Raw genomic sequence first — 26,183 nt, 5'->3', positions numbered from 1 at the left:
TGTTGAAAAGCTAAATTCACTCCCTCTGTTGCGCTTACACAGACACAGACAAGCTCACTTCCATCAAAAGAAAAACTGACAAAAGCAAGGGAAGACAAGTGAATGAGGACGATAGACATTGATTTGATCCCTGCATTATTTATTTTTGTTTCAGTGCAAACTATATTTTAGTTATTGCCTCTCTCCATCTCATATCATATCTGTCTATCGTACTGTCACGCGCTTTTACACACCTGTGCTCTTGCCCTTGATTCAGTACGCAAATATTGCAGCAGAAAAAGTTGAATCCCTTCAGTATGAGTAAGGATCACAATATCTGCCAAAGATCATCCACCATATGGAAATCCAGTCCTTGAAAAAAAGTAGGAAGCCAGTATAAATGTAAAACAGGGTGCTTTTACTGTGAAGGGAAAAAAAAAGAATGGTGATGTTTCTTATTATTAATTTATTTCTGTCAAGACAGTTCTTTTCCCCAACTGTGCTGGCTTTTGAACACAGAAACACATTAGCAACAGAAAGCTGAGAAGCTGTTGATTTTTCCCTCATTTACACTGGGTCCCTTTTAGGCAAAGCTGAAAGGGAAGGGGACATGTGGCTGTGGCAGAAAGAAACATATGGCATCTGCTCTTGTGGAAAACCTTAATACGGCATAAAGTATTGGCACCCGTCGCCTCACTAGCATTAACATGCTGTCAGAGTTGTTCTGGCAGAACACTAAGTGGAGCACACTTGCCCAACACTATTCCCAAGAGTGTTGCGGTGTGTCCCTTCACACGTGCCGTGCATCCTGGACCACGTTATCAGTGCTGTTATAGAAAGGCGAGAATACAAACCGGCTGGAGGATCTCTGTTTATCAGATCTCCAGCCAAAGATCCCATCATAAGCGATGGTCTTGTTAACTTGGTGAGAAGAAAAAGATGCTACAAAAATTAAAAAAAACAGAGAAAATGAGAGGGCCAAGTGTAACATACCAGGGAAGTGGAAGTAACTAACAGAAGTTGTGGCAATATCATGGACATTTTCACAATCTAAGAGTGTATACTGTATATATACACTCTCTCTCTCTCTATATATATATATATATATATATATATATATATATATATATACACATTTGTTGAAGGGATTTGCTGGGTGCCTTACATGACAAAACATCAAGATAATTACCAAGATAGATAATTACCAACAATTTAAAAAAAAAATACATTTGAAAAAGCATTAAAAGTTGTGGCTATTATGTTTAGAACTCCCCAACAATAAAGTACTTGGTGTGGGAAGCAATACTCATGAAAGGGAAACAATCAGGACAGGATTAACAGAGGCATTATCAAGCAAGTCTTTTTGACATGCCACAGTATGGTGTCAGTAATAAAATGAATGATCACTGGGCTTACTTGGACCCTTAAATAGAAGACATGAACATAACTTAAAGCCATATTAAGGCTCCTTTCTTTTAATTGTGTGGGTGGACACAGAGCAAAAGAGCGACAAGAAGTATGAGCTTATCTGGTAGAGACCACATTATAAAGGCACTTAATATAGACAGAATCAAAATAAATTTGGAAAATGAAAAGGTATAATAAAAAATAAGATAGAGATAAATGGAGAATATCTAAATTCCTATGTAGATAAAACACAGAAATATCAACAGGAGAGATCCTGTAACCCCAACTCAGCATTTCCTACAAACTCGACATTTGGTCACAGAATTTAAATTCTGGTCTGAGAGATGACCAATCCCCGACCATCGGGGGTGGAGAGCACAACCTGTTCTGTTTAAAGCACAGACTAAATAGATTTCTGACCTGGGTTCAATGGCTCCAGAGGGACTTGAAGAGGAATGTGATCTGAGTTGTGCTGTCCATGTAAACTAGTGTTCATGTTTTGGAATAGTTTTGTGGTCTGCTCCTTGTCGTTACCATAATCATTATCATGTAATTGCTGACACTGATGCTTTATTATTATCTTAATCTGAACACTGGGAAAAAAAATGTAATAACTACTATGTACAGTTCTCTTGGTAAGAATCAATGAGCCCCAACGAGAGCTCTTTCGGTTCAATTTATAAGTATGGTGAAGGGCGATGAGGTGTTTTTACAGAATGTTAAATTACAGAAGACAACTGAAGGTTAGACTGCTGCTCTTTTACTATCTTTGCTTCTCATTATGCATTGTTCAGGGTTGCAGACAACTGCAGCCTTGTAGCTCCAAGAACAGAGCACTTTTTTAATGAAGTCCTGACCCATGCCGGCATGTTGCCTGTGCATGCACAGGCATACATTCTTTTCAGCATTTGTGAGGTTATGACCTCAACCTCTTAGTATCTCATCCTGTATATTAGTCTTCAGCACCCACCTTAAGTATAAGTATACGTTTATTGAGAGCTAATGGGAACTGGAGTCAATTTCTTTTAGTATCCGTCAACATACTGTAAGTACTTGGCCAATAAAGCTGATTTTGGACCTCATATGTTCATGTGATTTTCCTCAATGTGTACACATCTGCCTGTAGGTTTGAACATCTTTGTTTATGTACAACTACACATATCTTCAAATATTCCGCAAATTTGACTTTAAGTTGTATTGAACAGAGTTATCCTGCCAGAATAAACCAAAAATCATCATTGTGCAGATAATTGACCCTTCTACTTAATGTTAGGGGACAACACAATAAAAGAAACTTGGCAAGACAAAGCTTATTGCAAAAACTGCATTGCAATTAACATGGTCTATGTATTTGAAATGCTCTCCAACATGCGATCATGTGTGTGTGAGGTGAGCAATGCATCATGGTCCGTGAGAGTGATGCTCTGAACAGCTTTTCTTTTATTTATTCATCTATGGCTGCATTTACACTCCTTTATATTGAACGTTTGGAGTACACTGTATAGTCCTGTAGTTTGGTTCGTTTTGACAGTGACTTATGGTACACATACCCTGGAAAATGTAGGTCTCACTCATCTTTCAAATAAATTGTGGTGTGGTCCTATCAAATAAGTGAAGTTTCCATCTGTAAGACCATGCTGTCAGCATAGTTTCTACAAATGATAGCCAAATGCACTACTTTTTTCGTATCACATTATTGCCTCCGCATGGCTTCGAGGGCAGAAGTAGCCCATTTAAACAATTTCTTTTGACACCGGGACATCATTTTAATCCATTGTAGCTGGTGTGAATCCCAATTGACTATCTTGCCATCCACCGCAAAATAGCAATCTATTTTCAGAGCTCCCTGTCAAGCCTACAGGCATTGAGTATGTGATACTCAAATGATCGATTGGTGGAGTAGTCCTTTTAGGAAAGACAGATTTTAACACTCAATAACAGCATCACTGATGCACCGGCCAAAATGTAGGAGGAGTAAAGGGAAAGGCTGACATTCGTGGGAGAAAGAAGTGATATTGCGAGTCTAAAATCCACGTGACGTCAGCGTGATAGGCTGAAAATATAAAAAAGCTTTAACAGTCTGCTGATGTTGCTTTGCTGCGGACCTTTTAACCCCCCACAACGGCTGAATGACGCGGCTCACTGGGAAACAAATTGCATCTCTGCTTGTCATTATCGCATTAAATCTGCATCAGCTGTCAACGAAGGGCCACAGTATACACATACTTGTGCACACACACACATAGACACACACGTCTTTCTTCTCCTTGACTAATCTCCAAACAAAGCTGCGAATGTTAGCCTCTAAAATCCTTTCACTTTGAATTTTGTTGGGAAAAAAAAAATCCCTGGAGAAGAATAAAGAAGGACGACGCAGGCGAAGAAAGAGATGAAGAGACGAGTGCTTGCCAACTCCTGCTGAGACCTCTTTGATAGATGCAGAGTTTTTCTAAGAGGGAGTTTGGTTCATTTGCAAATCTCTCCGCATGGGCTGTGGGCTTTTTGTGTGTCTCTTTGTGTGTAACTGTATGAGTCTGTTTTTTTTCCGGTCATTGTGCGTATACTGTATGCATACAGTATGTGCACACATCAGGCAAGTGCACAGCTTTCTTTGTACCCCACGTGCATCTTTGTAAGAGATAACAGTTTTGTTCTTTCTCTCATTTGCATATTTTGGGTTGTCCTCATTATCTGAAGGCTGGAGTCCTCATTGTGTAATCTGTCTTGTATCCTTAAAAGAGCCATTAGATTACCTTGATGTTTTACAATACTGCAAATTAGGCTTACTGGAATCCCACCACTAATAAGATTAAGCCTTCCTTTTTTACTGTTAAAGGAAGTGCAGGAAATGTGAGATTGTACAGTTCCTCTGCTAAACTGGAAAAAAAAAGCCGGGGAGTCCTGGTTTTACCCTTTCTGCATGCGAGAGAAGTAATTCGATCCCGCTGCTTTTGGGCCAGATTTAAAAGAATGGAGGACAAACAGGGTTAGCTGCATATTTGATTATATCCTCCATTCCCTGCTCGACCCAGCATCACAGAGAAGAGAAGAGAACCAACACTGTTAATCAGAGAAAGAAATACAGCCATAAAGAAGTGGAAAGATCGATGTTGGAAGGATGAAAGTTGCTACTGGGGTTTTACGTAAGATGTAAGACGTTTGTTCTGACATGTTCAGCCTCAGACATGGTTTGGTGTAGGGATAAAGTATTTGCACAGTTTCACATTGTGCATGGTGTGGGAAGCTATTATCATCCCTCAGCTTTGTTTCCACACCTGCTTGGATCTAACTTCAGTGTAATCAGCAGTGCTTCCCTTGCATATTTTCCTGTAACTTAATTATAAAAAAAGGCTCTTAATGCTGACAGGGCAAACCCAAAACTTCCAACACACACACAATGATGATTATATCTGAATGTTTTCAAATGCCGTGGACCTTATATCACTTTATAGCAGACAAGGAGAGAACTGAAAGTGATGAGAACGGGTAAAAAACAGTGTATAGACTCATACAAAATGAATACCTCTCATTCGTCCCTTATGACCCGCTAGAAGTGTGTGGCGATGTCTGTATCTGCAGAGACCCTGCCCTTTGCCTGTATCTTCTTATTTTGCTTTGTTGGGGACGTTTTTGGGCCTCAATCTATATCAAAACGTTGCGACCAGGTGCCAAATCGTAAGGACCATCTAAGAAGAAGCTGCAAGAATGGCAGACACAGCGCAGGAAAAGCAAAAAGCTTGATACGAAACGGGAGTGAATCTGGGCTTGGCATCCTAACCGCGGTCAGGGGGCATTTGCTGCTGGTGTCGATGAGTCAGAGCGGAGGGGGCAACTTTGAATGTTGTGTTCACAAACAACAACCGACAATCCCCCCCCAGCTCAAAAACAATGCGAATGGAAAGTCAATTAGGAGCCTTTTTTGTTCTCCACAAAAATAAATTGAATTAAATTGAATTGAATCGAAGCTGCCATGGCTGCGAGGGTTCATCACTATGATGTGTTTGGGTTATATGCATTGTGCTTTGCTTGTCTTCAATTCAGCTGTGTGTGTGTGTGTGTGCGTGTGTGTGTGTGTGGGAGGGGGTTTGTGTGTTATGTTATGTTATGAGTTGCTGTGTCAATGCCAATCCATCCACACAGACAGAACAAGCCACCATGAAAGGGTCCAGCAGGGGCTTTGAATAAATGCGGAACTGTGTAGACGGGAATGGAGTGGTTGATAGCCTCTCACCCAGGTAGGTGACACTTCGAGCTCACCATTTCACCGCAGTTTGAACTCAGTCAGACAAAGGGAAAAAAATCAGCAGTGGCATCTTTTGTTAAGGAGACTGACAGCTGTACTTCTCGTCACCTTGACAGATGAATGACACGTCTCATTGAACATCTCTACTTTTATCATTTCTTTACATCTGTCTTATCCCCCTTACCTCTGTTCTCATTTGTCTTTATCTCCATCTTTTGCACCGCATCTCACTTGTACTCTTTATCCAGCTTTAATGGATTCTTTTTTTCGCCTACTTTTTAGAACAGTTTTTTCCCCCGACTGCCTTTTCTTTCTTTTACTTCCTTCCCTTCTATTTCTTTCACTCTTGCTTTTCTTCTCAGTTTGTGTCCTCTCATCCTTTGGTTATTTGAGGACGTGGTACAGCGTCATGTCTCAGGCCACTGGAGGACTTTTAGAAGTCAACAAGAGAGAGGCTGCCATGGTCTCCCGGGTTCCTGCACACATACACACAGAGACACACACAAATTCATTCACACACACACACACACACACACACCAGTGTTAAGCACTCAAATTCCCCACAAAGAGCTTCACTCCCACAAGGCAAGATGCCACAGAGAGAAAAACAAAGACATGGAATATTTTCTCTCTATCCGCCACTTTCCTTCTCTTTCACTCTTCCTCTCACTGTAGTCCTCAGTAGTTTGCTGCAGTGCAATACAAACATGTAGAGTGATCAAAGAGTCTGCGGTGTCAGAAGCGAGGGACAAGATGGACGTGTGTGGAAGACGAGATGAGAAAGGCGGGCAGGAGAACAGAGCTGTCAATCAAACATTCTGTCAAACTCAGTGGAGCTCCCATCCCAGTGGTGCGCTAGTGGACTTGTGAGCTTACCTGGAGGACCATCAGAGCACTATCATACCTCCTGCCTTGTTGTCACCCTGGGCTTCTTCTAAATTACGGAGGCTTTCTGATGAAGAACATGGAGAAAATAATCACGAATAGAGGGAAATGTCTACACGTCCAGCTTTATTCTATAAAACTACACTTTATACATTTTTAAAATGAATGGAATTTGAAATGTTTGGCAATAATTGGTGATGGTGATAACAGATTGCAGGGAACATCAGCAACACATTGAGAAGAATGTTGCCATTATCTTCGATCTCACTAAGAACGTGTATGGACATTAATATTAACAAATATATAACATACTGTAGGTCTGCCAAAGTAACCTAATGTTACCATGCCATATCTAATTGCCATTACAACATATTCAAGCCAACTCTAATGTGAGACATTTGAAGTGAAATGTTAAAGAAATGAGAGTGCACTTAAAACTGGAGAAATTCGTCTCATTAGAAAAACTTCCCCAGACCAACTGTAGTACCATTCCTTTCCCTTTTTTTAAGAACTGATACTGATGCTTAATAAGCTCAAGAAAACTTGCAGGATAAATTTGTTCAGAAAGAAGTCACAATAATAATGTTTAAATAACGACGTTTTTTATTCCAAAGCATTTTCATGTGTATCGTGGAGTCACAGCACCCTCTTTTGGATCCAGAGAGAAGTACATTTACAGATATGATTTTAAAGCTGTTTAATGCTTTGGGTGTGTGTGTGTGTGTGTGTGTGTGTGTGTGTGTGTGTGTGTGTGTGTGTGTGAGAGTTTTCTGCATGTGTGGATACTTAATATACAAAATAATGAAAGAATCAAGTCTTATTTGCTCTTAATGAAGATCAAGTTTATCTTAGTCTCCATGTTGGACGTTTTAGTCGTTTAGACATAATTAATCTGGTAAATGGTTTATTTTAATTGTACCCAATGGTACAAAAAAAGCAACACATTGCTGAACCACTCCCACTTTCTTTCTCACTCTTCAGAGTTGCTCTTCCTTCTTCTCTCTCAGCCCGTCTCTCAGGTCCTCAGGCTGCAGCAAGGAAGAACCAGTCAGCAATGAAAGCCCAATATCTCTGAGTGATAGATTCAGGGTGGAATTGAACAGGAAATACTCAACGAGAGCACTTGTCCCATTGACATTGACCTCGATAGAAAATCTTTATTTAATTTCAATATTTTCCTTTTCCTTGTTTGTAAACTTGCTATATGGTCATAAAAAGATATAATTATTACAAAACACTATAGTAAATCTTAGCAAAAATGGTGACAATAATTGACAACAATGTACAATTTCAGCAGAGAATTGTGTTTAAATTTGACACTAAAAAACAAAAAGTTGTGACACTCTTCCTTTGTTGTTGTAGATGTTTTTGTCCATAGTTTGGGCTTTGAGTTCAATGACTACACCGTGTCTCACGACTCACATCATACACTTACTGTGTCCCAAATAAGGTGCCGGATTGTATGAAGAACGTCGTCCAGGATTGGTCCTTCAATAGAGATGAAGGCTAAGCTGAGCCTGCTCATCCTCCCCAAACCAGACAGTCTAGCCACACACTGTGTCTGTGTGAACTTGTGATGTCTAACATTTCTGAGTTTAAGTTCCATGAAAAGCTAAGGCCGGTTTTGGGATGCTTGATTTTTCAGTACAAGTTGAAACATTTCAGAAGGACATGATGTACTGGCAATTACTGCATGAGGTTAACGTTAATATGCGGCTTGAAGAATATGATTGTTTCTTTCAAATCAGACAAAGAAAGCTATTTTTGGTCCGCTTGATTGGCTTGAGTGTGCAGAATCTCCTCCAGGAAACGTGCTCATCAGTGGACTTACCTGATTGGCAGTGGTTGATTGGCTTAAATGGAATGATGATCTGGATACAGTTTAGTGCAGAGTTTGGTGTAATTGATGAAAAAGTCCCTTTAATTAACCTCGTGCTCTTCATCAACCTAACCTTAACTGGAGCAAGTGTATCGGAGGTTATCATAAGACAACTAAGAGTCATAATTGCCATAAAGAGTATATGTACATAAAATTAACCTCAAGAAAAAAAAAAACGTCTGCACTACTGCAATAACAAAAACACAAACTAAATCTGTGGAATCTTTAAAAGGAGAAAAACCTGTTTATATGCCATTAAAACAACCAGCAAAACATATATATTGATATTGAGCTTGAGGCCCTTTATCCCGCAACTATATCTGACACCTTTTGAGTCTATTACCTTAACAGACCTCTTACCTCTGATTGTATTAAATCAGCAACAGTCAGCACAGCAGTGATTCACTCTTCCACGATAGCCCTGCTGCCTAGCAACAAAGGCAACGTTTCTTCTCTCTGCAGAAAAACACGGGGGAGAGAGAGAGAGAGAGAGGGGGACAGGGAGAAAGAGGACAGTTATTCTATTAATATGCTTTATTATAATGAGTAAAGTAACTCAAACATGATTTACTGATTTACACTTTGTAGCTCTGTAAACTAATTTCAGTTTTTGGGCCCTCCACACTGAGCGGTGAAGTTCAGCACCATGGAGAAGGACACACTGCCAAGAGACATTCACCACCAAGGAGAGGGGCAGTTTCCAACAACGCAACACAACACCATAAAGCTGCAGCCTTTAAAGGTGCCATAGATGTGTTTGAGGTTTATGTTAATGTAGATGGGGTAATTGTTGCATGTTGCTTTCCCTGTCACTATTTTATCAAACGTATATCCTATATACAGTTCCAATTATGCTAAAAGCTACAAACTTAACATGTTGTCTTCAAGCAGCCACAAGATGTGACAACAATGGTTACAATCATCACACAAAGGTATATTGGAAGAAAGAATGTGTTCAAAATTGACTCTTTGGCCTGAAGCTGGTGCTACACGGGAGCTCATAATGTGTCCAAAATGAAAAAAAAGATCCTTTCACTGGGGAGCATGAATGTGTGCATTTCACCAGACAGCAACAGTATGGTGTTATCAAATGCATTCTATTATGTTAGTGATGAGCTGACTTAAAAAAAAAACATGGGGTCAACTTCTAGTCACACACTTAAATAATGCACTAAAAAGCACTAAAGTAAAAATGGAAACATTTTAACAGTATAGTTTTTAAGGATTTCCTTCATTCCTGCATCATTCCTATTACTGTTCTAAAGCACTTACTATTCATAAACAACAATCCTATTTGTAATTAATGTGTATTGAGAATCTAACATAAACCACTCCACATTGAGTGGGTGTGGTTTCATCAGATGCCACCCACAGTGCTGGCAAAATGAGCACATTTTGTTTCTAAACTGTGATTGGTGCACAGAAACACGTGTCATCACCTTTTTTTCCCCTCAAACTTAGCCCCGCCCAATTCAAACCAGGAAAAAGAGCACAGATAGAAACACCACTCCAGAAGCCTCTGACCAAAACTGCTCTGACTTTGGCAGGAACAGTGGTGTTCGTGTGTTGTTCGTGTGTAGGACCCCAATGTGAGAGAGGGAGACAGAGAAAATATGCCTTCAATTTTCCTTGAAACATATATGGCGGTGATTGCATAACATTTATGCTGCCACTATGGAATTACTGTAATCCAAACACATTCAGCTATGTTGTACTTGTCAGTATGTTTTCTGTTATACTCCAGGTGTATTCTTCTAGTGTCCATCCATAAAGCATTCCGAGCCTACAGGCCTGGTAGATGAAATAAGTGGTCTATGTTTATGGCTTCTTGATATGGAAAGCATCTACTTTGACAGTGAATTTGGAAGCTCTCTCTTCTTGTACAGTCAGCAGTGTTGTGCTAACCACAAACTGGCAAACAGCCCATCCCTCTTCTTCCGCCTCCATTATACTACTATAACGGCTTAATGTTTTCAAACCACTCTTCTAAGTGCCTCTTGCCTTTTACTTCTCCTCTCTTCCTGTCTTTGCATAACTGCCTCCTTCCTTCCCTCAGCCCTCACTTTCTCTAATGCTCCTCTCCTCTTTCCCGTACCCTGCGTGCCACCAGCCATTTTTTCCCCTGAAAAATTAGATTATCAGTCTGTTCGGAGGAATTATTGAGGCTTCTCCATATGCCTGCATATACTCCAGTCTCTCTCTTCACCTCCCTCCTTTTATCAAATGCACATCACACCCTCTCTTTGCCTCCAGTAAGTAGAGACGGATGGTCAGCTGAGGGGTGAAACCTGTGACCACCAGTTAGTGTTTGCCTATTTTTCCCCCCCAGTATCCTCTCCTGCTGCCTCCCATTCAAGCAAAATGGAGAGAGGATCGGATTAAAGGAGGGAGATGGGCTCTGCTTATTTTTTTGTTTGTCTGCACGACAGCCTAGTTCCTCTGAGTGGGGCCTCCTCGTCCTTATGACCCTATTAGGTTAGGTTATTTATCAGAAGCTTATGTAACATGCAGATGTTGGATTTCTTCACACAAATCTTGAAATAGAATCCTGAAATAGTTGTTGTTGTCATCTTGCATGCATTTCATGGGCAGGTGGCATGGTGGCCCCTTCCATCAGTGTGTGAATGGGTGTAAATGGGTGAATGATGACAAGTGAAATATGACAAGAAGTGTGAAAACTGCTTTGAGTGGTCGGAAAGACTATACACATAAAGTCCATTTACCATTTACCTCACACACGAGTAACAAATTAGAGTGTATTAGTTGGGCCTACATCTTTATACTTTGTCACCCACGTGTTCATGAGTCTGTTTGATTTTGAGCTTATTTGTTGCTCTTTAGTGTATTTATTATTCATAGTAAGTTATTTGTTTTCAACCTACATGTGAGGAAGAGACATCCTCCATTTTATCCCAGTGGCTTCCTGTCCTGCCCTCCCTCCTCCGCCGCCAACGAACCGACAACCATTAGATCAACCTTCATAAGGCTACAGACACTGCCAGCCATGTCCTGCCTCTAAATCTCCCTTAAAAAAATTGAAATATTTAGCATTTAAATGCACACAACAAGAGCCGATTTACAGCTCCTTTTTTTTAAACATATTGTATTTCAAAAGCGTCGTTGTTTTTTGTATTCATTAATAAGGAGAGAACATGTCTTCCCCCGCGCAGGAAAGGAGGTCTGGCGTTCAGCTGCTGAGCGCCGCGCTGCTGCTGCTGTTCTCGCTCTCCGGTAAGAAACCACAACAGCCAAACCGGTCGATGCTCCGATGCATTGATACGCGATCCTTCGTTGGGATGATAGCGCCCGCAAACCGCTGCATCCGTAGGCCTTTCCCCTCATATCTGACTTGTGTGTGCGAGTGTGAGTGAGTGTGTGCAGGACGAGGAGGGATATAATGGTTGTAATTCGCGATGATGTCCGTTAATTGTCATCCCAGCGTTTCCCTAGTGTGATAGAAGCCATCCATTAAAACCAGACTGTTGTGGCTTTCCTGGATGGCTTTTAGCGAAACTGAATTCTGGTCTGTTGTGGTACTTCTGTCATTACTTATTCCCCCCCTATACGTCTCCATTTAGCCTCTGTTGACATATAAACCACTGCCCTGGCGCATCACAGCCTTTTAAACAGGGTTTTGGATGCACTATATAAAAATAAATATTGGCTCAGTCTGCACACAGGGGGACAGTGTAGGCTACACAGTACACAGTAGGTCTCAGTGTTGTGAGTGATGTCCAGAAATAGTCCTGTAATGAGGTGCTAACAATGTGCTGTTGATATGTATGGACCTTGTATTCAGTAGCAGTCATGCAATACAAACCTACTTATGGGGCCATCTAAATATTAGTTTAATGGATTTATATGAACACGTGAGGGAGCAGATGTGAACAGCATGGACAGCCAATCCAAACCGGTTCATGATCATTTCCAGATGAAGAAGATAGCCGACAGATCAAAACACGCTTCCACACAATATGGCCCACATCTGATCACAAGGGTGGATGATCACATGAGGCTTAAATGCGGATATACAATCGAAAGCCAACCTTATCCATCATTATACAAGCCAGGGCTGTGGTGATGTATGTCAGCGTTGAGCTTGTATAACATACGCTCCCCTTCCTGCTGCTTACTCAAGTTGCAATAATAAATGCTACAGTAAAGCCACTTGGTGCATGACACTGGTAAATGTGCAACGTGTGTGTGTGTTAGCACGCCAGTAAAACTCGACACCGCCAAGGCGAGGTTTATGAACCGGAGCAGGACACAGGTTGCGAGGATGGGTCATCGGTTAGGGAGAGGAGGGTAGAAAGAGGTTGGATCCCTATCTGAAGGATTAGCACGGTTGAATGTTTATTTACACAATGAGTCACTCCCTGAAGATAGAATGGAGGGGGGCGGGGGGGTGGGGTTCATGGAAAATCAAATGCACATCCAGTTACATCATGTCATTCCCACTTAAAAGCCATTCTGAAATGAGGGAGGAAATACTGAGGGCCAAGAGGACAACGGAGTAGAATGTCGTCTTCAAACTGTCATTTTGTCTTCTTGTTTCATCAGATGTTGCTGTTCAGTGGTTTGGAAATGACATAGGGGAACTCAAACACAGTGTATTTGTGGACAGTGCTTTCCCCCGATTCCAACTGAAAATAGATTCCCAAAAGTTGCTTGTTGCATGGAGATGCTACAGAAGTACAGTTGCTCCGTTCTATCTCTTTTCAACAGGATGTAGGTTTTATGCTAAAGGGGGGGGGGGGGATGTAAGATCATTGCATTCCTCTTTAATTCTTATTTACCCCGCTGTTGTGATTGTCAAAATGAAAGAATATTGCATAAAATACATCTTGTGTGCTGCCTTTCAGAAGAACACCATCAGGCTGACAACAAACGTGTCAGTATTCCTGTGGACTTCTGCCGACTTGTGAAGCTGCTGCAGTTTCCCACTAATATTCTTTCTGCCCATTATTGTTTTAACTTTATTCAGCAACCCCACAGTTACAGTTCCTGCTAAGAGGCACTAGATGGCAGCAGCACACTGCAAAGAAAAGGCATCTAATATTAATGTACTAACATGGACTTCTGGCATGATTACATTTGAAGCTCAAATTACCACAATTCAGTCAAAACTTTAATGTAACAGCAATGCATTTAGTTTTCTGAGAGAAAATAAAATAAAAAAACGTCCCTAATGATAACTGCTACGAACAATGGCCTATTGTTTGAGGCCAGCAGGGAGATATTTCTATAAAGGGGTCAGGGAGCTCCTTGTGCTGTTCTAATTAACAGAGAATCCTGGGTTTATATTACAGCAGAGCCTTTAAAAAACAAATACAAATAAAGGAAATAAAAAGACTGAAAAGACCACTGTGGACCTACATTTTCCATTAACTGTTCCGTACTTTCCCAAATATAAATAAATGAGTTTTAGCTTTGTCTTGCTTCTGAATATTCTGTTTTTCTTGAAACACTTCAACAGGAATCATTCATGACAGTGTTTGTCACAGTCACCATGACATCATTTATTTGAATTACAATGTATGTCATTCAGACATAGTATCATTTTATCCTGTAGCCTAAAATTAAATATTAAATAATAATAATCCAAAGATACCAGTGAACTGAAATGTAACTGATCTAAACCATGTGACTAATGTTTAACACTACCACCATCCAAACTGGTATGTGCATTGATCTCTGTATCTATTTACGTGCATGTTTCTGTGTTTTTTGTCGGTGTTTTTGTTTGTATCTCCTGTAGACTCCATTCAAACCCTTTAAGTGCTTCTTCAAAGTTTTAGCATACTGTATCTTGAAGCACCCAGACTCTATTATGAGTAGACACGACTGTCAATAATGCATGACAGTGAAAGAGTGGAGTGGAGGTGAGGGGAGGACAAGGAATAGAAAGTACCTTTCAACTCCGGTCAATATATTTCCATCAATAGTACTGGTGATCATAGAAGACTATGGGCATGTGCAATAATTACGTCTGCAACACCGCTGTTAAATAAGGTCAGTATCCTGGATAATGTGCTCCTGTCTGTTCTGATACAGTAACCTATCACATAAAGACGCTGCAGACCCACTCATGTTTTTGTTCATTACTTAATGGAGTTCTGGGGCCGATTGCTATCCCTGTCTAGTCATGACATAATCTGAGAAAAGCTTCTCCATCCGTCAGGTTTCTCCAGAAATGAACGTATTGACTGCTGACTGCTCCCCCTGTTACCTGAGCGTGGAGTGCTGCAGTGTGCAGAATGCAGTGTGACTTTCTCCAAAGCAGGGGGCACTAGAGCTAAGTCCTGCAGCACTGAGTCTAAAGAATCAAAACCTAACAATACCAGACTTATAACATTTTAAAGGCAGCATGCTGGGGTCAACATATCATCCACAAAACATCTGTAGGCTTTACAGGCTTCGTTAAGTAGTGTTTACGTTGCAAACTCATGATTCACTTTTACGCCAATGCCCCTTCGGCGTGTTGGGAGGCAAAGGCATAAAAAAATAGTAATACTTACCCGAATACCCAGAATCTGCTCTGTGCTGGCTGCGCGATGCTGACCAACCTCCTACTGCCATCTTCAATTGTAACACTTATCAAACACAAGCAAGTGTTCAGATGCCAAGCAGCAGCAGCAGCAGCAGAAGATAAGCACGTAACAAATAATGTCTGGACCCACAAAAGGCAGCTTGGAATTACATAATGGTTTTTACCAGCAACCAATCTATTTGGAATCAGATTAGATGTTGTGGTCTAACCCCTCCATCACCATTAAGCCAATATTGCCCCTGGAGATATATAAGGAATTTACAAGTGCTCCCGGTTATAGTGCTTTGTAGAGGTTTTGTGGTGAACTAAGGAGGTGGGGATCAGAGGTCAGACCCTTAAAAAAAAAAGCATCAGAGCCCTCACTGAAGCTGCCCAAAGCAGAAGAGTAGAAGAGAGCCGATCAATCTGAAGGACGTCGTGTAGAGTTGCGTAGCCCTCTGTAGAGATTTGGCTCCTTTGCAAAAGTTTCGAGAAGGAGGGTGCCCAGTTACTAACCCTAAAGCGTCAACACACTCGAGACCAGTATTTACTCCAACAAACCACTCGGGACCAGCACTTCTTAAACCCTAGATCCAGTTACAACCACCCTTCAACACCAAAATAAGTGAGCGGTGATACTTTTAGCGATTGCACATCTCGGTCCTAGTATATGATCATCATGAAAATGAGAGCCTCTAAATACTGAGCCGAAGCTCTTTATGCCTTTTTAAAGCAGCTTTACATCACTTTCAGAAGAGACCTTCAAAAGATGTCTGTGGTTTTGTCAAGCTGGTTCTCGGCGGGTTCCTGCTCAGACGAGCTTCCTGATGCCTAATTGGATTGAGATCTGGAGGCGAAAGAGTTTAGTCTTGTCCAGGCTACCATCAAAAAAACAATTCACTGTAATATGTATTATTGAACCTTTCCTGACTAATCAAAAGGATTGTAGTTTTAGGAAGCATTATTCCTGTTGAAATCAAAAACATTTGTGCATACTGGTTGACAATGTTGCTTAGATAAGTTGTGGTGCCTCTCAGTTAGCCATAGCTTTCTTTTTTATTTATTTATTTAATGCAAATTGGAACAGTGTGGGCGTCATTACTGTTCTTGTTGAAATATAAGATGTACACTCTTTATGAGGTTGTTCATACAACAAACATATATACAATCTGTTTTGACTATACTTGCATTCTTTTACCCATCAGTGAGTCAGGCAGACAGCCTTTCCACGCTAATAAATTACATTTTCTTACCAATACACACCTCTGCTGTGAATAGTTTTGTGTGCATATACAGTGCAGCCCAATGAAAACATTACGTAACAGACCTACTTACGTTTTACCTTTTTTTTTCTGCATTGACCTTGTGGGAGTAGGGAACAATGGAGGGAAATAGAAGTGCGTAAGAGAGAGAAGGCAAGGGGGGGGGGGGGCAACGGGAAGTGAAGATCGGAAGAAACAGAATTTCTTTAATTTTGAGGGTAGTTATGGGGTCGGACGGAGGATGGTAGTAGGACAGAGGCGTTAGAGGAGGCAAGAGGTGGACGAAGATGGGAGAGGAAAGAAGGAGGGGCAGAGGGAGGGAGGAGTCGCATGAGGCTGCTTCACTGCAGTATTTCATCTGTTAGCAAGTCTCTGCCTCTCTCCGTCTGCATCTGTCCCTTTCTCAATATCCATTGGACTGCTGAGTCAGCAAGAGCCTGTATCAAACCGTTTCTCACACTGCGTATTTGTGTGTATGGGTTGTATTAGCGCTGCAGGCACTGTAACTGTATGGAGTGCTTACGTGTGTTTGTGTGTGTGTCTGTGTCTGTGTGTGTCTATGTCAGTGACTTTGGTGTTCAAATGTGTTAGCTGTGTGTACAGATAGGCCGTTGTGCTGGGATGACATTGACATAGCACAGCTAGCATGCCGAGCGCACTGCTGACGATGCACACGTTGTAGGAGGTTGTGTGTCAATGTGTGTGTGTTTGTGTGTAATAGGAAGGGAGAGCAAGAAGCAGCTGCATTACCAGACACCTGACTGTGGTGAACGGTGCGCATGGAAAACGGTGTGGGTGTGTGTGTATGTGTGTGTTTGTGCGTATGTAAATTATACATACGGTGGGTGGGAGATGCCGAAATTGCATGTGTGTGTTGGGGGTGTGTGTGGTGCAGAGAGGCAGGCCTGTGGAGTGGTGCAGCAGCAGTGGGAAGGGTGCCAGAAACACCCGACTGCAGAGGAAAGAATGGTGCAGAGTCCCATCACACACACACACACATGCACGCACAAACACACACATACCGAGTGAGAGGCACGGATTCTGTCTGGGGAGTGTAAGCCCATGCTTAAGACGTAGGGAGGAGGAAACCTGAGGAAACTAAACGATACTTTAATTTAATTTCAAGTTCCATGCGATGCAGTTATATGCTTTTTGGCTTTCATTTTAGAACGTCGAAATGTAGAATATGGCTTACTGCAGCAGTCTAAATGTATATTTAACATAGTTTCTTGCTACTACTGTGCAAGTATCATGATCATGAGAGCCAATAAAAAGCTTTTGTGGTCTTTCAGTGTTCCATAGAATGTGCTATCCTGCCATCCCTCCTGATAACCTAATCAACTGCAATGACTGTAATGACTTTGAATACACTTTGATGCCCACACTACATTAGTGAAATTGATTTAATCCATTTAATTCTATTGTTTGCATGAGGCCAAATGTGTCGATGCCAGATCATGGTACCAAAAAATCATCATACATCAAAATCCTACCAGTGATAACTGAGAAATATTACATTTGATGCCATCAGTCCATTATATTTGACTGTTTCTTTAACATTAGCCATCATGATTTGCACAAGTGCTACATGAATATAACTATAACAATGGAAATATTATAATGCTATTTCATTAATAAAGGGTTGAACCTGCTTACAATGAGGAGATGCCAAAAACAACATATCTTTCTTCCACTACACTAATTATCTCTATTATTCCATTCATGGGGTTTGACATCATTTAGCTTTATTACAGCGTATTCAGCGAAGCCATATTCAAGTGGAATAATGCAATTCCACAGCTACTCGCAATCAAGCTCTTTATTCAAATATCACATATAACAATTTTTAAAGCTAAGATCCCTGTGTTTCAACATGGATGTCACCTTCTGTAGCAGCAATAGATCACTGAAATAATGTGCAAACCCTCAACAAAATTAGCGATGTTGTTGTGGAAAAATCTTTTTTACTCTCTAGACAGAGCCGTTTTTTGGAAATTGCAATAAATCCATCTAAAGAGGCATATGCTGTGGATTTAAATGGATCAAACAAACATGCTGTGGGATACCACTTTCTGTTTGCTGTCTATGTTTTACAACTGACTTTGCTGGAGATGTTAATATAGACGACATATTGTTTGATCTACAATCACTTTGCTAGACTTTCCCCAACATTCAAATCTGTTCTGTGAGTTGAGGGATTCACATCAAATGACTCACTCTCTAGATGGAGTGCAGAAGAAGAGTCAGCAGTTACATGGATGAACACGCCTCACTACGTGCTGGCAAGTTGAAACGGCTGAGGAGTTGTGCTTTTTAGTTTTATCTAAATTATAAAACCTAGATGATGATAACTGTGTACAGCAAATAATCTGTGTGGGATTAATTGAATGTGTATAATGTAGCTTTACTTGTACTTATATTATTGACTTGAGACCTCAGTGGAACTACTTATACCATATACAGTATATATTACCAGAAAAAGAAATACCAATATTTGTACTGTGAATTTCCTCTTCAATATGTAGCTGTACCTTATATGAATGAAGTCAACTCTGTTTCAGTCCTTACAGCTCAGATGTTTTATTCACATTAACAGCATTATTAACACTGGTGTTGTTGTTATTTACAGGTTGTTCGAGCATGGATGTGATCATGCCCGGTAGGATCAATGCACTGAATGGAACAACTATCAAAATCCCCTGCACATTTACTTCCTGCTATAAGATGGATCCTACCAAGTTTATCATGAACTGGACCTACCAAGAAACACTTAATGACACAGAGGAGATGGTAAAATGGCTTGTCATTATGCTAAACATCTACAACTACAACTATAGGTGTCTACATTTGAAAAGTGTAAGCCTGTTATGGACACTCTCTCTCTCTCTCTCTCTCTCTCTCTCTCTCTCTCTCTCTGTCTCTCTCTCTCTCTCTCTCTCTCTCTCTCTCTCTCTCTCTCTCTCTCTCTCTCTCTCTCTCTCTCTCTCTCTCCATAGATTATGATGTACCAAAAGAAAAAAGGAATGATGCCTCTGCGCTCGGACCGGTTCGGAGATAGGGTCAAGTTTGTCGGGAAACTGGAAAAGAATGACATGTCAATCACTCTATCCAATGTTCAGATCGAGGATGAGGGGTATTACAACTGCAATGTGATTAACCCCCCAGACCGCAACAATGGACAAAATGGCTTACTGCTCAATGTTGTTTCCGAACGTAAGTAACTACACCGCATAAATCCTAATCCTTGCCATAAAGATACCCACAAACTGCATCTCTCAAACCTTCAAATGTACCCCTCGGCTACCAAACGTACATGCAGTATTCAGTGCTAAACCAAAATGTATATTTTCAAGGGAGAGTGCTGCTTTAAAGAAACATTCCTTGTGTCAAGTGTTGGCTGGATTTTGCTTACAGCTGCAACAGCAGAGACGGCTGCCCTGCAAACTGATAGCCCTTGTGACTCATTCATATTTTTATAGTTGCACCACAATATGGCTAAAAACACAAAATGTGTAGGTTGGCGCAGTAAGCTATGGATTGGCATATTTTGACAAAAACAGACGTTTTGAAATGTTGTAACAGAAAGAACCCAGAATTTGGACTTATTAATGACTTTTCTTCTTATCGTGAAATACTGTATTTGTTGTCAAAAGTGGCGTAAAAGTTATCATTTGCTTGCGTTTTGCATTGCACTGAGCTCTCTCTGCCACTGTTCTTTAAGGATAAATGCCATACAGTAATCATAAATAACACACTGTGTGTGTGTGTGTGTGTGTGTGTGTATCCTGGAGCGTTGAAGACCTAATGGTGATGAGTCAGCTTTTTACTTATTAATGACCAACAAGAGGTTGAACTTAGTCCCCCAGCATCTTTTTCGCACCCACACACACTCTCACACACGCACATGACCCTGGCTAACTCAGCAGCACTTTCTTTCTTTCCACTCTGTTTAATCAGCCCAGTAAAGCTTTTAGCCAGCATTGCACTTGTCTCCATCCTTTGTCTACAAACTATTTAACCCTTTATTCTCCTCTCCTCAGTTCCCCCTCCAAGGGATTCGACCATTGCAGTTGCGATTGGGGCATCAGTGGGTGGAGCATTAGCTCTGCTGATCCTTTCCATGGTAGTAGTGAAATGTCTTCGCAGACACCAAAAACAGGAACTGATTTCAGAAGAGAAGATGGAGGAGGAGGGAAAACTGGAGGCTGAGGGTGTTGCAGAGGAGGGAACCAAGTAAGAAATCTCCCCTTAACATCCTAAATCTTCAAGTAGCAGAAGCATCAAGAAAGTGTGTCTCGTTTGAAATGACATATGAACATCAGCAGCATAGTCACCAGCAGCATACCACTAGGAATCAATACGCCAATGAATTAAGAGTTGTATATTATAGCCGTTTAGGCACTTTGTAATCCTACATTTAACTTAAGCACTGTTTTACACCAGGGATGATGATGATTCATTATAATCTGTGTTAATTGATGTGCATTATCCATATGTTCGTTATATATTTAACTATCTTGCAACATTAGGAATATCAAAGTGAAGCTTGAAAAAAAAGTATGTTTTTGAATGTGAGATAATCCTCGTAACACAACAGCTTGTCAAAAATGAAACCGTGTGTGTGTTGGGGTTGGAGGTAGAGGAGAAAAGGTAGAGCGCACAGATTCTTTACATCAGAAACAATGTGAGACATTATTACTTTGCATTTAATAAGGTGCCAGAGTGCTTAAAAAGCATAAAAATACAGCTTGTTTATCAAAATATTCCCACGGGAGGATCCCCCGGACCCCCCTGTGCTCCAGGTTAGCCCCATGTTTACTTGTATACCTCTGCTGGTCCAAACCACGTCCACATGTGCTGCATATTAATAGGGACGATGTGATAATTGTATTATCAGCCTGATCAATACACTCACGTGCTGGCACTGCCTATTTTGTTTACATTGGGCCCGCACACGGAAATCAAATGCCTGTGGGGATTTATGCGTCCTGCCCGGTCTGGTTATTGGGCTTAATTTCATATCTTTCTTCTGTACGGACTAGTCAATAGTACATATCTCAAATTCAAAACACACAAACAAACATCTACTCCTACTCCTAAAATTACTGTCTGCTGACATGCACTGTAACGAAAACACACATGTTGTTAGCCTATTTTGAAATGTGTTAAAGTGCACAAAAGAAAAAACACACAGCACAGACATAACTCTGTCTATGTCACTTTAACTACCCTCTTCTCTCCTGTAATTGGATTCCAAACCTCAAACCTTCTCCCTCTATTGATGTTGTCGGGCATCTCTTCGCTTTTATTTATAGACAACCATAGCTGGGTCATCTGATTGAACCAGCGGCCTGTGGAGCTCTCACCGCCCAACACCCCCTCCGGTAAATACCTGCTCATGTCACCCAATCTGGACTGTTGTTGTTGTCTGTCATGAACACCATGTCTGCGACAGAACTTGACATGGACTTTTATCGAGGAAAAATATGAAATACAACTAATTTAAAAATCAAAGTCAAACCAGACTGACAGGACACTGCTCTCTTTGCATGTTACATAATACATTAAGAGTTGCAACGAGTCACATTAATTACAATGATGCAGTAGCCAACAGAACCAAAAACTTATGTATCCCTCTGTCAAAAGAGGACTGTGGATGTGTTAAAAAAGAAACGCGTATACAATATGTGTATGGATGTGTGCAAGCGTACAGGTTTCTTTGTGTGTGCTTTGCCCCAGATCTCTCTACCTGCTGGCTTCATCTCGAGAGAAGCTTTTTTTTATTGGGGCATCTACCAAGAATATTACAAGCATAGGTCAAATATTGTTCATTCTCTTCTCCTCTCTTTTCTTTCAGACATAAGCACTCCCTACCTGAAGATCTATAGTAACCACTGCTTGAATCATTGTCCACTGATACTTCCATATCTTTTGCATGTGTGTGTGTGTGTGTGCGTGGTGGTGGTGGGGGGGGGGGCTGAATGTGCTGAATGTGTGCGTGCGTATTTCTATATGTCTGTCTGAGATGCGTCTTTTTCCTTGAAATAAGCCAGGGAACATTTTTCTGCAACTTACCTGCTAAACACACGTTACTTTTTATTCATAGCCACAAGTAAACTTCAGGGACTATCTCACAATGAGTCAATCTCACATTAAGGATTGGAATTTTCATCACACACTAATAGGACATGCAAGGGCTGGGCGGTATGACCTAAAATGTAGACTACAATCTAGTTTGAAGTAACGATATCGCAGCGTCACAATATCTAATTTTATTGCCTGACGTTTATTATAGAATGAATTAACTATTAATAATGCTATGAGTGGCTGGGGAGGCAGAGCTTCATACTTAGTGGAAGTTAAAAGCTGCAGACTGCACAGCAAGTGTGTGTGTGTGTGTTGTGTGTGTAATGGTAAATTGTTCAGTTTCCACTCTCACAACTGCTGCAGTTTAGCTTTGAGAGTTTTGGAGGGTGAAATGTTTTGGTTTAACATACTATGGACCCAGTGTCTTTCAACTCTGCCTTAAACGCATGTCTCAGTATTGGCACCATGTCTTAATTTACATGCACAGTTGCATGTGTTATCCAGAGAGAGAGAGAGAAAAAAACATTCCTTATACCTGCGTGGATGTTTTTCTAGCAAAAAACATTGCCCTGCACAGTCAGCAGAATCTGATTCTGCTCAACAGAGACCTGTTTCACAGCAGACATTTTGACTTCATAGCAGGAAAAGCACAGGTGTCACGAATAACATTAGCGAGAGCGCTGTTCTATTCATGTGCCCCTGCAAGTCATGACAGTAGCTGTGTTTTTATTTAGCATTTTGAAGTTGTTGAAATTACAGCCCCATGACATTACCGCTGTCAGTGGGAACACAAAATGATGATTATTAAGTGTCTGAAATTTCATTTTACTCTCACTCACCGCTCACCATAGAATACACAATTGAATGTCTATTATATACGGAGTAGTGAATGAATGAGGGAGCGATTTCAGACACAGCCAGGGTGACAGTGAGCCAGCATGAACAATACCAGGACTCTGACACTGAAGCACCTAAATGGAATTCAGCCGTCATTATGTTGTTATTTACTACACCTGTGATTTTTTCTATTGTGACATTTCAACATGTCTTCTATCAGATTTCCGATGATATGACTGAATATTTGGCTGATTTCAACAATGTTGATGCGGTGCGAGACTCCAGAACTACACGTCTCCGAGTGAGACACACGATAACAGTGACGGTGCGCAATGGTGCGCTTCATCGATATGATCACTTTGCAGCCCCTTTAGGAGCTGCAGTGTTCTCCCTCAATACTGGACCATTTTCAAAAATGGTTGTCCCCAGTTTCATCACAAAAGCATGGGAAATAGGGTCCATGTTGAAAAACACAGAATTCACCCTTTAAATGAATTCTTTAGTAACATAAACAGCATAGCCCAATCTTTATATTTCTACTGTATGTTATTACTGGTTATACCGTCCACCCCTATGACAGAAACGTCTGCACCCATCCAGGCCTTGTCTAGAAGAATGATGTGTTAGTGTGCCTGAATACGGAGGTTACAGTAGCAGACACAGATGTTAGTTCAGTTATTTATAGGGTAACATGTGTCTTTGTATCAGACAACACTTACAATATCTGTGACTGCAGTACATTGTGCACTTATTTGCACACACTGCATGGGGGAAAATTGTCAGTAACAGTGATGAGCTTTCCTCTCAGAATGCAGCCCTACATAAACAATGTTACTGGATGAAAAGGATGGTATTAGAGATAAAGTGGAGTGAATTATTGCTGATACATGACAGTATTTATGTCAGAAACTTATCAAAGACTATTTTAAGTGGAAAAAACTCACATTGCACCTACAATCACGTAATTCATGCCAGTGACAACCATTATTAATATGTAGGGAGGACTTAATAAAAGTTGCCCAAACAGTAGATTTTACACAGCCACAGTTTTATAGTAATCCTTACCATGACAAATATCACACGCACAGTAATACAGGGAATAATACCAAATGATCCAAATTAGAACACAAGATGCTTGTGTTCGTGACTGACAGAGAGATGCTAAATTGAAAATATGTAGAATCTGCTATTTTGTCAATTTAAAGCATGTACAGCTTACTATACTGCCATGAATGCATGTCTAACAGTGCATATCAAAAAGAAAAATGTTATAATGAATTAAGAAATGTAATTATGTTCCGTTTAATTCATTAAATTGATAAAGCCACAGCAATGTGAGTCAGTCAAAGCATGTCTGAGCGTTCTCATATGTAGCAATCATTTATCAAATATTATAACACCAGAATTTTATTTCGATTTCATTTTGATTCGTGCATATATATTTTTAGTGCTTGCCTATTTGATTTATAAAGTCTCAGAGGTATTTGGTTGCACATAGATGAGATTAATCTGCCAACTTCAAGATTCAAAAATTCAACTTCCAATTGTTCACATGATGAAAAAATAGAAGCTTCTGTTCACATAATCTATATCTTTTTATTCTAACTCCAACTGGAGTCCAACTGGAGCCTGGTTTAAAGAGATAAAACAACTTTAAACTGAGCCATTACACCTCAATACAAACACATTTTATTTGTTCATTTTAAAGGAGATTAATATGTAATAGTTATGAAAGTTTTAAAACTTACATCCTAGCTCTTTTCCTCATCATACCAACACATTCATACCAATTCTAATATAATCAGTTTAATTAGTGGAGAGCATGCGGATAGAAGGGAAATGAGGACATCACATAAAGCTCACTTTAATAAGGTGGTATATGGGAAACATGGCATGATGATTGTATGATTAAATGGGAAATGTATTGGTATCATTTTTTTGATCATGTCTTTGGTTGGAGCACCTTAAATGTAAAAGAAAAAATATTCTCTTGAAAAGATCAATATTTAATGTCCACTTTTACATGTTGCAGCATGTGAGCTCTGTTATTCTCTGAATGTTGTTTTAACTATGTTGTGATGACAGGCCAGCTGTCACAGAGTGATGTCTCTATGATACCTGTAATGCTGTGTCATCCAGATTTGGGAGAGTTCCAAATCTGGTGGCTTGGCCATTCCTGGTTTCTGACATTATTTAAAAAAAAATATGTACAGGCCTGTGTTAAGGCCTATAACGTAAAAAGGGTTTTTATGGTTTTATTATTCATGATTTTATAATTATATGTGACGTATTGTGTGATCAATATGGTCATTTTAACACAATCATGCTGTTAAGAACTATAATAAAATGGTGATGTATTGATATATTCAAATAGTTGGCTATATGCATTTAACCTGCAGAGTTATTTGGTTGGGAGAGCCCCGTCTGACACATGTCCTGGGACACCGCTATCTGAGTGGGTTCAAGCTTGTTTAAGTTGCAGGGTTTGTGTGGTTGACCCATGAGGTGAGGACTGATTAACATTTGGGGCTAATTCATATTTGGCGGTATGAAGTCAGATAGATTACTGTATATTGTATATACTGTATTTCTCAAACAACTAAACTAACAAAAACATTAATACTTTACGATGAAGTAGACAGATTTATCATTGTGCATCACTGTTTACCATCTCTGGCTATGGGTTTGCCCACAATAGTTGCTCTTGTACAACTTTTAAATGTTAGTGAACACCAAACCAATGCTTGCACTTTGCTGCCTCTGAACGTGCAGCTGTCATTACTTTGTGTATTTTGAATAAAGATGATTTAGGAAAATGTCACAGTTTTCTGTATTTCACTTTTTATCCATCTTGTAATTAATTATCGATACCTGCTTCTCCTTTTCAAGCCTTTCCCAGCTCACACTGGTCAAGAAGCAGGGAACACCACTGTATATCACCAGTCTGCTGCAGGGCTGACACATAGCAAGCAATCATTTACATCTACATGCAATTTAGTGTCCACTATAGCATGTTTTTGCACGGTGGTCGGACACTGAATAAGCAAAGTGGACACATGCTGATCCACACAGAAA

At 40.4% G+C, this 26,183-nt stretch overlaps 1 protein-coding gene across 1 annotated transcript; it reads left to right on the top strand.

The window, feature by feature from the left end:
* Positions 1 to 11,413: 11,413 nt before the first annotated feature.
* On the top strand, positions 11,414 to 25,929 carry scn2b (sodium channel, voltage-gated, type II, beta). Its single transcript, XM_079165795.1, has 5 exons — positions 11,414 to 11,624; positions 18,814 to 18,974; positions 19,181 to 19,397; positions 20,225 to 20,417; positions 22,042 to 25,929. Exons 1-5 carry the CDS (start codon positions 11,546 to 11,548, stop codon positions 22,070 to 22,072), a joined length of 681 nt encoding a protein of 226 aa, XP_079021921.1. The 5' UTR covers positions 11,414 to 11,545; the 3' UTR covers positions 22,073 to 25,929.
* Positions 25,930 to 26,183: the final 254 nt, after the last annotated feature.

This window comes from Pholis gunnellus (assembly GCF_910591455.1).
Source record: "Pholis gunnellus genome assembly, chromosome: 9".
Classification (NCBI taxonomy): Eukaryota; Metazoa; Chordata; class Actinopteri; order Perciformes; family Pholidae; genus Pholis; species Pholis gunnellus.
Note: the sequence above shows the minus strand (reverse complement) of the source record. Positions and strands in the feature narration are given on the sequence as shown.

Coding starts and splice junctions, on each gene's coding strand:
- scn2b (XM_079165795.1), top strand. CDS start 11,546: ATGTCTTCCCCCGCGCAGGAAAGGAGGTCTGGCGTTCAGCTGCTGAGC. Junction 18,975..19,180: donor TTAATGACACAGAGGAGATG/GTAAAATGGCTT, acceptor CTCTCTCCATAG/ATTATGATGTACCAAAAGAA. Junction 20,418..22,041: donor GTTGCAGAGGAGGGAACCAA/GTAAGAAATCTC, acceptor CTTTTCTTTCAG/ACATAAGCACTCCCTACCTG.